Source organism: Hylobates moloch, unplaced genomic scaffold (genome assembly GCF_009828535.3).
Source record: "Hylobates moloch isolate HMO894 unplaced genomic scaffold, HMol_V3 SCAFFOLD_4, whole genome shotgun sequence".
In the NCBI taxonomy this organism is placed as follows: domain Eukaryota; kingdom Metazoa; phylum Chordata; class Mammalia; order Primates; family Hylobatidae; genus Hylobates; species Hylobates moloch.
In genome coordinates this window covers 951,674-965,193 of record NW_026652279.1, presented here as the reverse complement: position 1 = coordinate 965,193, position 13,520 = coordinate 951,674, and the positions used below count along the sequence as shown (strand labels likewise).

The 13,520-nt window shown below is 36.3% G+C and overlaps 1 protein-coding gene and 1 long non-coding RNA gene across 8 annotated transcripts in view; one reads left to right on the top strand and one right to left on the bottom strand.

Annotated features, from left to right (window-relative positions):
* CFAP20DC (CFAP20 domain containing) overlaps positions 1-13,520 on the top strand; it is a 303,292-nt gene that overhangs the window by 133,882 nt on the left and 155,890 nt on the right. For all 7 annotated transcript variants that reach the window (XR_009213033.1, XR_009213034.1, XM_058437106.1 and 4 more), the window contains exon 6: positions 9,525-9,681. Coding sequence is in view for 5 of the 7 variants with exons in the window: in XM_058437106.1 (XP_058293089.1) it covers positions 9,525-9,681 (157 nt within the window). In the remaining 2 variants the exon portion in view is untranslated. The remainder of the gene's footprint in view (positions 1-9,524; positions 9,682-13,520) is intronic.
* The window catches only part of LOC116466609 (uncharacterized), a 188,914-nt gene that overhangs the window by 100,857 nt on the left and 74,537 nt on the right, over positions 1-13,520 (bottom strand). The gene's annotated exons all lie outside the window — the stretch shown is intronic.

The window sequence follows — 13,520 nt, the reverse complement described above, 5'->3', positions numbered from 1 at the left end:
CCTTGCATCCCAGGGATGAAGCCCACTTGATCATGGTGGATAAGCTTTTTGATGTGCTGCTGGATTCGGTTTGCCAGTATTTTATTGAGGATTTTTGCATCAATGTTCATCAAGGATATTGGTCTGAAATTCTCTTTTTTGATTATGTCTCTGCCAGGTTTTGGTATCAGGACGATGCTGGCTTCATAAAATGTGTTAGGGAGGATTCCCTCTTTTTCTATCGATTGGAATAGTTTCAGAAGGAATGGTACCAGTTCCTCCTTGTACCTCTGGTAGAATTCGGCTGTGAATCCATCAGGTCCTGGACTCTTTTTGGTTGGTAAGCTATTGATTATTGCCACAATTTCAGAACCTGTTATTGGTCTATTCAGAGATTCAACTTCTTCCTGGTTTAGTCTTGGGAGGGTGTATTTGTCGAGGAATTTATCCATTTCTTCTAGATTTTCTAGTTTATTTGCATAGAGGTGTTTGTAGTATTCTCTGATGGTAGATTGTATTTCTGTGGGATCGGTGGTGATATCCCCTTTTTCGTTTTTTATTGCATCTATTTGATTCTTCTCTCTTTTCTTCTTTATTAGTCTTGCTAGCGGTCCATCAATTTTGTTGATCTTTTCAAAAAACCAGCTCCTGGATTCGTTAATTTTTTGAAGGGTTTTTTGTGTCTCTATTTCCTTCAGTTCTGCTCTGATTTTAGTTATTTCTAGCCTTCTGCTAGCTTTTGAATGTGTTTGCTCTTGCTTTTCTAGTTCTTTTAATTGTGATGTTAGAGTGTCAATTTTGGATCTTTCCTGCTTTCTCTTGTGGGCATTTAGTGCTATAAATTTCCCTCTACACACTGCTTTGAATGTGTCCCAGAGATTCTGGTATGTTGTGTCTTTGTTCTCGTTGGTTTCAAAGAACATCTTTATTTCTGCCTTCATTTCATTATGTACCCAATAGTCATTCAGGAGCAGGTTGTTCAGTTTCCATGTAGTTGAGCGGTTTTGAGTGAGTTTCTTAATCCTGAGTTCTAGTTTGATTGCACTGTGGTCTGAGAGACAGTTTGTTATAATTTCTGTTCTTTTACATTTGCTGAGGAGAGCTTTACTTCCAACTATGTGGTCAATTTTGGAATAGGTGTGGTGTGGTGCTGAAAAAAATGTATATTCTGTTGACTTGGGGTGGAGAGTTCTGTAGATGTCTATTAGGTCCACTTTATGTAGAGCTGAGTTCAATTCCTGGATATCCTTGTTAACTTTCTGTCTCGTTGATCTGTCTAATGCTGACAGTGGGGTGTTAAAATCTCCCATTATTATTGTGTGGGAGGTTAAGTCCCTTTGTAGGTCACTGAGGACTTGCTTTATGAATCTGGGTGCTCCTGTGTTGGGTGCATATATATTTAGGATAGTTAGCTCTTCTTGTTGAATTGATCCCTTTACCATTATGTAATGGCCTTCTTTGTCTCTTTTGATCTTTGTTGGTTTAAAGTCTATTTTATCAGAGACTAGGATTGCAACCCCTGCCTTTTTTTGTTTTCCAGTTGCTTGATAGATCTTCCTCCATCCCTTTATTTTGAGTCTATGTGTGTCTCTGCATGTGAGATGGGTTTCCTGAATACAGCACACTGATGGGTCCTGACTCCTTATCCAGTTTGCCAGTCTGTGTCTTTTGATTGGAGCATTTATGGGGATGAATTTTCAACATGAGACTTGGTGGGGCCAAATAAGCTATAGCCAAACCATAGCAATAACTAGTCAGCCAATTGAGGAGGTTAATGGAATGCTAAAAAATGTTTTCAATCCAAAAGTTTGTAGGAATAGAGAACTGAACAAAAAGCAGATGGGACAAATTGAAAACAAAGAGCAAGATGGTAGCCTTCAACTCAAACATATCAAAGTCATTACATTAAGTGGAAATGGACTAAATGCTCCAATTAAAAGGCAGAGATTGTTAGGTTGAATTAAAAGCAAGAGACAATTGCATGCTGTTTATAAAAAGTGCACATTAAATCTAAAGACACAGGTTACAAATAAAAAGATGACAGTAAGATGATATACCATGCAAATACTAATCATAAAAAAGCTAGAGTATCTATACTAATAGCAGACAAATTAGACTTCAGGACAAGGAATATTATGTAATGAGGGATGTTTCACAATGATAGGAGGTTAAATGATGAAGAAGATATAACAGTGCTAAATGTGCACACATCTAATAACAAAGCTTCAAAATGCAAGAAGCAAAAACTAACAAAACTAAACACAGAATGGTAAATATGCAAGTGTAGCTGGAAATTTCAAGACTCCTTTCTCCGAAATTGACAATCACTAAAGATACAGACTTGAAAAACACTACCAATCTGACCTATTTGACATTTTTAGAACACCTGACAAGTGCAGAATACACATAATTTTCAAGTGTACATTGGACATTCACCAAAATATATGATATGTTAGGCCGTATTTAACAAATTTAAAAGATTGAAATCATATATAGGATGCCCTGTGCTATAAGGGCATTAAATGATATATCAATAAAAAAGATAATTGGATAATCCCCAAGCACTTCGAAATAAAGTAACATACTACTAAGTCATCTATATGTAAAAAAAATTAGAATATTAGAAAAATAGTTGATTTTAAATGATATTGAAAATAAAGCACACCAAAATGTGTGGGATGTATCCGAAGCAGTCACTGCCTAAAGGGAAATTTATAGCTTTTAATGATTACATTCAAAAAGAAAAAAGACTTAAAATTAATTATATAAGCATCTAAGAAAGGTAGAAAAACAAGCAAATTAAACTGATGTGTACAGAAAGATACAAGTAATTAAAAGAATAATTCAATGAAATAAAAAATGGGTGATGGAGAAATTAATGAAACCAAAAATTGGTTCTTTGAAGTGATTAATAAAAGTGACAAATCACTAGCTAGACTAATCAAGAAAAAAAAGAACGTACACATTACCAATATCAAGAATGAAAGTGGGGAAAAAGGAAACTAAAGAAATATTATTAACAATTTTATGCCAATGAATTTGACAACTTAGATAAGTGGGAAAATTCTTTTAAAGACACGAATTGCTAAAATTGATACTAGAAGAAATAGAAAATGTGGATAGCCTTATAACTATTTTTAGAAAGTGAATTTGAAAAACATTCCAAAAAAGAAAATCCAGGTCCAGATTGCTTTACAGATAATTCTTCTAAAATTTAAGGAATTAATAATACCAATTTTAAACATTTTTCTCAAATAATAAATAAGGAGGAACATTTCCCAACTTATACATGAGGCCAGTGTAATTGATACAAAATCAGACAAAGATATTAAAAGTTCTCAAAAGAGCTATAAATCAGTATCCCTCATGAACGGGGACATATGGCTCCTTAACACCATGATCCAGTGGCGTTTATTCCAGGATTTCAGGGTTGGTCTTGATTTCAAAATCAGTGTAATTTTATCACATTAGCAGAATAAAGGGAGAAAATCATAAGATTATCTCAATAGATGCAGAGAAATTATTTGAACATATTTATGAGCCCTTTATGATAAATATTTACATTAAACTAGGAATAGAAGGAAACTTCTTGAACTTGGTAAAGGGCCTTTGTGAAAAGCCTACAACTAAATCACACTTACGATAAAATATTGACTGCTTACTCCCTAAGATGGGAAACAAGGCAAGACTATCCACCATGGCTGGGCATGGTGGCTCATGCCTGTATTCCCAACACTTTAAGAGGCTGAGACAGGAGGATTGTTTGAGCCCAGGAGTTCGAGACCAGCCTGGACCACATATGGAGACCCCCATCTCTACAAATAATTTTTTTTAATTAGCCAGGCATGTTGACTTATGCCTGTGGTCCCAGCTGTTTGGGAAGCTGAGGTGGGAGGATCACCTGAGCCTGGGAAGTGGAGGCTGCAGTCAGCCTCCACTGGCAGTGATCATGTCACTACACTCCAGCCTGGGCTACAGAGCAAAGCCCTGTCTCAAAAAAAAAAAAAAAAAAAAAAAAAGAATATTCACCCTAACCACTTGTATTCAGCATTGTATTAGAGGACTAGAGGACCCAGCCTCTGCAGTAAGAGAATTAAAAAATTAAAAATAGACAGATTGGAAAGGAAGATGTAAAACTTTCTTTGCAAACAACGTGATCATTTATGTAAACAATTCTAAGGAATCTATAAAAACAAAACAACCTACTAGAGTAAATGAGTTTAGCAGAGTCACAGCATATAATGTAGGTCAATATACCAAAATCAGTTGTATTTCTATAGACTAGCAATAAACAATTAAAAATTGCAGGGCTTAAAGATATTTACAACATCATTAAAACTGAATACTCATGAATAAATTCAACAATATATATGTATATAGGTGTTTACACTGAAAACTGTAGAACTGCTGAGAGAAATCGAAGAAGACCTACATAAATGGAGAGAGATACTGTGTTCATGGATTGCAAGACTGTATTTGTTAAGATGCCAGTGTTCTCTATATTGATCCGTAGATTCGATCTAATTCCAGTTGAAATCTCAGCAGGCTGTTTTTGCAGAAATTAGCAGACCAATTCTAAAATTTATATGGAAAGTCAAAAGACTTAGAATAGTCAAAACAATTTCCAAAAATTACTTATACCTCATGATTTCAAGGCTTGGTTTAAAGCATAAGTAATTAAGACACTGTGGTATTGGCACAGATACCAATAAACAACAGCTTTATTCATAATAGCCAAAACCTTGAAATAATCTAACTGTTCAAAACAGAAGAATGAGCAAATTGTGGTGTATTCACCAAGTGGAGTACTACTCAGCAAAATAAAAAAAAACTACCAATATACACAACACTGATGAGCCTTAAATACTATGCTGAGTGAAAGACACCATTGACTGTGATTCCATTTATATAAAGTTATAGAACAAACACAAATCATCTAAGGTGAAAGAAATCAATGGTTGCCCCTATGAGGGTTAAGTTCTCAGATTATTTGGGAAGCTGCACAGGATCTGTCTGGGGCGATTAAAACATCCTATGTCTTGATGGGATGTGGTATGCAGGTGTATGGTATGGTCAAAACTAATGGAATTCTATCCTTAACATCTGTGCATAGTATGAAAGCCAGAAAGATTTTGTGGTTGACATTTATTGAGCACAAATGATGTACCAGGTACTTTTATAAGTGTTTGCATGTACTTAAACATTTAATCCAAACAACTCTGAGGAGTATACATTATTATCACCATTTTATAAATGAGGAAAAGGAGGCCCAGAGAGGTTCAGTAACTGGGAACATTATATAACTAGTAAGTGGTGAGGCTGGTATCCAAATCCAGACAGTTTGGCTCCCGAGCCCAGACTCTTGCATCCCTGGGAAGAATACATTTCAAAGGAGTTGCCAGTATGGTTTAACTAGAGGCAGTTGCCAAACAGATAAAAAAAAAAAAAATAGACTGTGTGACTTGATAATTAAAATAACATCCAGTTCAAAATTTTAAAAGTGAATGACTTCAGAATAATGAAGTTAAGTCTCAGAATGTAGCCCTATGAGTGGATTCAGAATAGAGGAGAAGCAGGTTTTTGAAGGAAAAAGAGTTAAAGGACCATTAGGATGTTGAACAGGATGTTAGAAGATGAGATGAACCTGGTTCCAGCTTTTTTCAGGAGTGTGATTAAAGGATGGTGTGGATGCATCTGTAGGAGTGACAGGAATGACCAGGGAGTGATCAAATGAAGATTGATGAAGCTAAAAGGGTAGTAGAGCCTGTCTTTGCAATGCCTTGGGCTTCAAAGATGATAGAATTCCAAGTCAGAAACGCACACCCTCTCCCACTGCCTCCCAGCCCCTTGGCCTCAATTAGAGGGCTGTAGAAGCACAAATGAACCCCATAAGTGAACTTCAACTCCAGAGTTGAAGGAGAAGTAATATCTCAGAAAAAAAGCTATGTTTCACTGACGGTAATGTGTCTCACACTCTTAGAAAAATGCAGAGAATGTAAGTACTTTTCGTAAGTAAGAATTTTAGGGGGCACGGTGAAAGAGTGGCTTGAGTATGAAACTATGATTTCAGTAAGAGATAGTTTGCTCCATGTGGGTAGGAATTGGGAGGTACACATGGATTGCTGAACAGGTATTGTGACAATACTTCTGCCAGAAACTTACCCTTTCTTGGTTCAGCCAAGAGCAAGGTCTGGCAGCTCTGGCAGCTCCAGCTTTCCTTCCTCTCCTCTCCTCTCTCCATAGAAGGACTTGTCATGATTTGCTTTTCCTAGGGAAATTGTTTTTAATACATTAGTAATAGATAATTGCTTCTTCTAACCTTGTAAATACAGAATTACAATTACAATCTCTGCTTATACCACTTATTAAACACAATATAGTAATAGAGATGAATAAGGTCATTGTAAGCTGATTTTCTATCCAGAAATTATAACTAAAGTGAAAAATTATTTTTAAAGCCACAAGAATAAACATCATAAGACCCTGGTCTCTGTATACCATTTTGGGGTGAGAAAACAGAATGAGGTTCTAAAACTCTGGGAAGAGATGTACTTCAGGATTGCCAGGGTATGAAATTGTGGTTTCTTGTTTGTCATTTCCTTTTGGAAGGACAGTGCTGGCTAGAACTGTGCACTGTTAGTAAAACAGGCTTTTTCTGCACTAACAAATGTAACTAATTTCCTGAGATCTTTTCTATAGTAATGGCAGAGAATAGGAGCATAGGGAATCAAAAATATGCTCCCAAGGATTTATTATTTCATGCACCAGAACTTGCAGGGTGTGTGTGTGTGTGTTCACAGAATTTGCATTCCTTTCAACAGTATAATAAAGCCATATTCCAAACATGAGTTAGTAAAAACTAGAAATTCATGCTTTGAATCATTCTGTCACCCTTTGCCAGTCAACTCCTTTATGCAAAATTCCATGCTGGAAATAAATAGCATAAACTGACTTATTAATCCAAGCAACATACTAAATAGAACTGTTTTTCCTCTATCAGATTTCTGTCTTTCTGGTGCATACTTCTTAAGGACCAATAATTATGGACATTTTAGATCAAGTTATTTCCTGCTGGACTAGAGTTGTACATAGAAATATAGTAATTAGAGATCAAGGAAAATGTCAAAAAGGGACTTTTAAGAGTGAATATCATCAAGAATAATGAAAATAATATTTTTTAAAGTTCAGCTGTAACTCAGATAATCCACCTCTTGGTAGTAGAGAGTTTAGACACTTTTCCAATACTTCAGAAAATATATCACAGCATTTATATGAACAATTAGTTATTTGTTGAAGCATATGAGAATTGGAAGCTTTATCAGTATCAGCTAAATCGAAAAATAATTTCTGTTTCCCCTAACCAAGGGGGATTTGTGAAAGTTATTTCCATCTTTTTTAGAAACCACCCCCATCTGTGTTCCCAGGAAATTGATTCATTAAATAAAGTTATCCGTTCCCAGACATTTATTTGTTGAATGATTATAAAATGAAAGATTGAGTGTATGTGTGTAGGCATGTACACATACGCTCAATGCCCACAGTCAATGCACATACACACACATCTTAATGTGTTCATACACACACACACATGTGCATACCCTTATTTGTTTAGTGCATTCCATGAAGCATGAGTCCAGGTTGACAGAATAAAAGGAGCATGACCATGATGGATAAGAATAGTGTATCATGGGTAAGGATCTGGTTTCTTAGGACTCAGAGTTTTTGAAGGAGGTTGGAACTGACTCCCAAGCAGAGCTGGTGGTGTAACCAGCTAGAGATGGTCTAAACAGGTAATAAAGGGGCAGGGCCCTGAGAAGAAATGCCCAGCGTGTCATGTCCATGCCACGCTGAGCCTGGAAAATGTATTTGTTGTTCAAAACCAAACTCAGATGTCACCTCCAAGTCTTTCCTAGATGGGAAGACTTAGAGTCAAAGAAAATAAAGCAGATAATATTAAAAAAACAGTGGTTAACTGTAAAAATATTTTTAAAGTTGTGTAAGGAAGGAAAAGGTAATCATAGAGAGCCACTTGGCTCAGATGTACACAGTATTTACATAGCCAGAAGAAAGAAAACACAGAATATGGACGTTGAGGGAAAAAATGAGAGCAAATGAGAGAACAAATAATTATCCAGGGAGGATGAAGTAGGGGAAGCAGGGTATTAGCTAGCTAAGTCTTATCTACCATATTAGGAAGTCAGTAGCTAGTGTCCAAAATTGATGAATCAAGAGGCATTACTTTAAAATACAGAGGGAAGAAACAGTTAAATGAGTTGACAGTATGATTAGATGAGGGGTAAGGTGACAAAGAACTGTATTCTGTATCAAACTTTTGGTGCTATCTGGCTTATATTTGCATATAATACCATAATACAATTTTTAAAATGTTTTTTTTTCAAATAAAGCTTTCCTAAACCTCCCCACATACCCACCATAAGCACCCTCTGTAGTGACTATATTAGGTATATACCACATGTCTGCCTTCCTTCCCAGACTGGAAGGACTGTCTTATTTATGTCTGTACCGCTGGAGCCAAGCCCAGAGTCTAACACATGATAGGTACTTAGCGTGTGTGGGGAAGAATGGGTCACTGGAATTGCTGACTGATGAACCAGCTAAATGGTTGGGATTGGGGCATGATAAGAAGTCTTTTAGGACTAGGAACCACGTTTATACAACAATAATAATGCTAATATTATAATAAGGTTAATAATTATGATTGGATATCTAGAAACCCCAACACTTCCATCCCCTATAACCTGCATTTCACCAAGCCACAGTGTTCCACTCTGTGGCGTATCTACTGGATTTGTCCCTTACACTCTACTTCCTACATAAGCTTCCTAGCCAGCCCTCCTCACTTCGTGTTTAGATGACTGACAGGGACCAAACTAGTCTTTCTGTTCCCTGTTGCTCTCCATTCTGCCTTCATGTGGAGGCAGAATGAAGTATTGAGGGTCCTAATTGTTTAATGCGCAGAAATTAGTCCCTGCAAGAGTACTTTAAAAACTGGCAAATACCAGGCATAATTACAAAGAATTACAAATTCTTTAGAAGAATCTATTTCTGTACAATAGGTTAGGTTATAAGTAGACAGCACTGACCACAATTTAAACCCAGCTTCTAATTTCATCCATGCCTTTTTCAACAAATACGAGTGGCTAATTGTGATCAAATTAGTCCCCTTGAAGGAACAATTGGCTGCTTTTCTCTGATTTTCAAGATGTCACTGGTCTAACGCACCTGCAGTTAGCTTCCTGCTGGCTACAGATAGTTATTTCCCAAAGTTGTCATAGTCTTGTCTCATGTTGGGAATTCTGTAGTCAGATGACCAATATATAATTTAGAATTATGGTGATTTCTTTGGAAAGATCAAGTCAGTTTTTAAGCCAAAACAGAGATAAGTTTACCTAAAGGGGAAAATTAGTTTGGGTCCTGTTGATCAGGATAACTGCCTCAGCTCTTTGAATGTCTGCATATAGATGGCTTGTTCATTTATGTGATGATGAAAGGTACTTACTTTTCTTTGCATCTCTCTATTTTAGTGGTGCAATCTATGCATTGACTTAGTAGCATTCACCAGTGAAATATTCAAGGGGGCAGTTTTCCAGTCATTGGATGGAATTGTTGTCTCAGCTAACTGTAAACTACGGAAGATCTTCACCTTAAAATCAAAGCCACAAGACACTGCTGATAAGGATGGTATGTTCAGGTTGCTATCAAGATTTTTTAATTCTCTGATGTATTTTTAAAATTAGCCATACCTTTGGGATAGTATGAGTGTGTGGTAGCAGTTTGATGTTATGTCTGCTAAAGTAAATTTGTCAACAGTCGTGCTGATTTCTTTGTTCTAGATCAAATGTTTATTTTTACTGTAGCTGAATGTCACAAAAAATGTATTAATCTTCTTTTTGTGGTTGTTTTCTTTTTTCGTTATGGTAACACTTGCTATCTGTCTTAGTCGCCTTAGTTACAAACAACATAATCTTCTTTAGGTGGTTGAAAAAGAACAGAAATTTATTTTAGGAAATTAGACAGTTCATAGAATGTCGAGGATATTTAGAGAGTCAGCTTAGAGCCTATAGTCAAGAAGAATCCAGCCTCTCCCACAAGACTTATCTAAGGACAACCCCATCCACTTGCCACCCCCACCCACTGCCAGTAGCTACTGCAACTATACAGAGACTCCATAAGTCACATCATAATGCTGGGCTATAAGTTCCATAATTTCTGTTACAGCAGCCCCTGAAAGTAGGATGTTTTCTTCCCTGCCACCCTTATCAGAAGTAGATATATTTTTCTTCATGTTTGTCTCCACTGAAAGCGTTTGGTGTGGCTGTTTCTGACCTGTGGAGTCTAGGTTGCATGCTGCAAGGAAGGCAGGCAAAGGAATGTCTGATTCCTAAGGAGGCAGGATTCATTGTGTAGGAAAGTCACCAAATTAGGAAGGGTGTGCAAAAGATGTTGGGCATCCAAAAATCTCTGTCCATTATGCTGTCTTATTACTCTGTGTACATTTCAGGAAGTCATTTGGGAGAAATCATATTAATTTTCTAGTGATCAAGTTAAAATGGAAAGAGTTGAGTTCTTCCTCATATTTCTAGAGAGACTAGAAATATTTACATTAATTGTTCATAATTTGATTTATAAATATACTCTGCAGGTAACTCAGCTCCCTGGAATTCATAAGGTAGCACACCACACTGCTAAGATGGTTTTAAACAACCAAAAGTATTGAAAGAATACTGATGCCTCGTTTTGATTTTCATCTGGGATTATTATTTGTTAAATCAATTCTTCTAGAAGTCCAGGAAGCAGGGCTGCATATAAGATGTCAAAGGTGATTACTTAGAAGTTTCTATCTAGACTTTAGATTTGTGCTCCATCTGGGCGAGTGCCTGAGAAATCTTGATGTGGCTCACTCTGTGGAACAGGACACTGTGCCTATAAATTTCATTTGCTAATAAAGCACAGCAGTGTATTAACAGCTCTCCAAAGAGATCACACACCACAGTGTGGCTGCTCATCTTATGTACCCACTTACAGACTATATGAGAAAGTGAAAGATTTCATTTTTTTAAATGGCACCCAGCTAATAAGAAGCCTCAAAATTTATAGAAATATTTGTGCAGTGTACATCAGATCATAGGAGGTGAATCATAACCTGATTAATATTTTTAAATAAATGTAAAGAAAAAAATGGATCAAACATAGCAAAGTAAATGCATGTTTCAATCTCTGATCCTTCCTCAAGCTCCACTGAAATTACAATATAGGAATAAAAAAGGCATAAATCCCCCAGAATAAAGAAATGGGAGGGGAGACAATAACAGACAAGAGACATTTGTAAATTTTGTAAGATTAAGCAATGACTTAGAAGAGCAAAGAAAACTGAAACCTTTAGGCTTATCGAGAAGTTTGCCAAGGAGTTTCAGAGAGGCTCAAGAATTTGCAGCTTTACATACTGGCAAAGGCAGGCTAAGGATGAGGGTTGAACACAGGGAGATTGGCCAGAATTCTGTATGGGTTACTATAGGAGGGCCCCAGCTTCCTGCTCTAACTCCGTATAACCAAGCCGCAGGAGATTTAGTCTCTGGAGAAACTGAATCAGAGAGCTTTTGAACATGGGTGCATTGGGCACTTGATAGACATCAAAATTAACAAGAAGGAAATGGATATGACAGGGAATGTCCATGGTTTTTTTCAGAGTTAAGATACTGCATCTATAAAATAAGAATGATGTCTTTTTGTTTTACTTCAATAAACATTTAATTGAGATGTATTATAAGTGTTACTATATTATAAATTTTATATACATATAGAAACATGCAGAAATCATAAGTGTACAACTGGAGGTATTACCACAAGTGAACACATTTCTGTAACCACCACCCAGATCAAGCATTACAAGCATCCTACAAGCCTGCTTATGTCTCCTCCCAGTCATCACTTCCTTCCTTCTCCTAAGAGATAACCTCTATACTGACTTCTAACAGATTAATATTACCTATCTTTTACATTTATATAAATGGAATCACATAGTACATATTTCATGTATACATTCTTGTACTAAACATTGTTTGTGAGATTCATTTATGTTGTGGCACATAACAGTAATTTTCTGATTTTCAGTACTATATAGTATGCTATTGAATGGATATACCTGATTTTATTTATCTGTTTTCAGCTGTTATGAATAATGGTGCTAGAAGCATTCTTCTATACTTCTCTTGGGGCGTTCATGTAGGCATTTATCTCAGAGCAGAATGAATGCATACTTGAGCATTCTTAATTTCAGTTACTATATTTTTTGATACTAGAATTTGCATTTGATTCTTTTTTATACTTTCCATTCATAAGATGGAGTTCTACATCTTGTTAACACATTTCTCAAATATGTTAATCAAACTGATTTTAAAGCATTTAGCTCATTAACTCCAATATTTGGATCTATATGTAGGCCCAGTTCTATTATCTGTTTATTTTTCCCTTGGTCTTGTCTCTTGGTATGCCTGAGAAGTTTTGAGTTAATGATGGACATTGGGTATCAAAAACTTAGGAAATATTTTGAGGCTCTAGATGGTGTTTTCTTCCTCTGAAGATATAAAACCAAAAAAATAAGAGCAATAAGTGCAAAAGACTGAAAATAGGATGGAAATGCTAATATTAGGTATCAGTCCAGGGAGTTCACTATCAGAGTAAAAGGATTCCAGAAAGAGAACTAGAAGAAACAGAGAAATATAAGATTTCCCAGAATTCAAGGACAGATATTTTCAGATTGAGATAGCTCATCACATGCCAGAACACCTAATGAAAAAGACTCAGTACTTTGAAATTTTAGAACAGGAAAGATCAAGAGAAGATCCTTTAAGCTTCCACAATTAAAAAAAAAATGTACAAAGGATTGGGAATAAGAATGATATCTAACTTCTTAATAGCAACGTTAGATGATAGAAGACCTTGAAACTCTACCTTTAAAAGTCTAAGGAAAAATTATTATCAACCAAAAGTTCTGTATGCATCCAATCTATCAATCAAATGATGCAGAATGAAGATACAAGGCCTCAAAACTTTATTTACATCGTTTCTCAGAAAATATCTCGAAGATATTCTCCACAAAAATAAATGAGTGGGTGAAGAAAAAGAAGTATGTAGGGTTCAAGAAACAGAAAATTTCATCCAGGAGAAAAGCAAAGAGAGAATCTGCTCCAAAAAAGTAAAGTCTTAATAGCAAATACATGGAATCAGCCCAAATGCCCATCAGTGATAGACTGGATAAAGAAAATGTGGTACACATACACCAGGGAATGATACTATGCAGCCATAAAAAGGAATGAGATCATGTCCTTTGGAGGGACATGGATGAAGCTGGAAGCCATCATCCTCAGCTAACTAGCACAGGAACAGAAAACCAAACCCTGCATGTTCTTACTCGTAAGTGGGAGCTGAGCAATGAAAACACATGGACACAGGGAGGGGAACAACACACACTGGGGCCTGTTGGGGAGTAGGGGACAAGAGGAGGGAGAACTTCAGGCAAA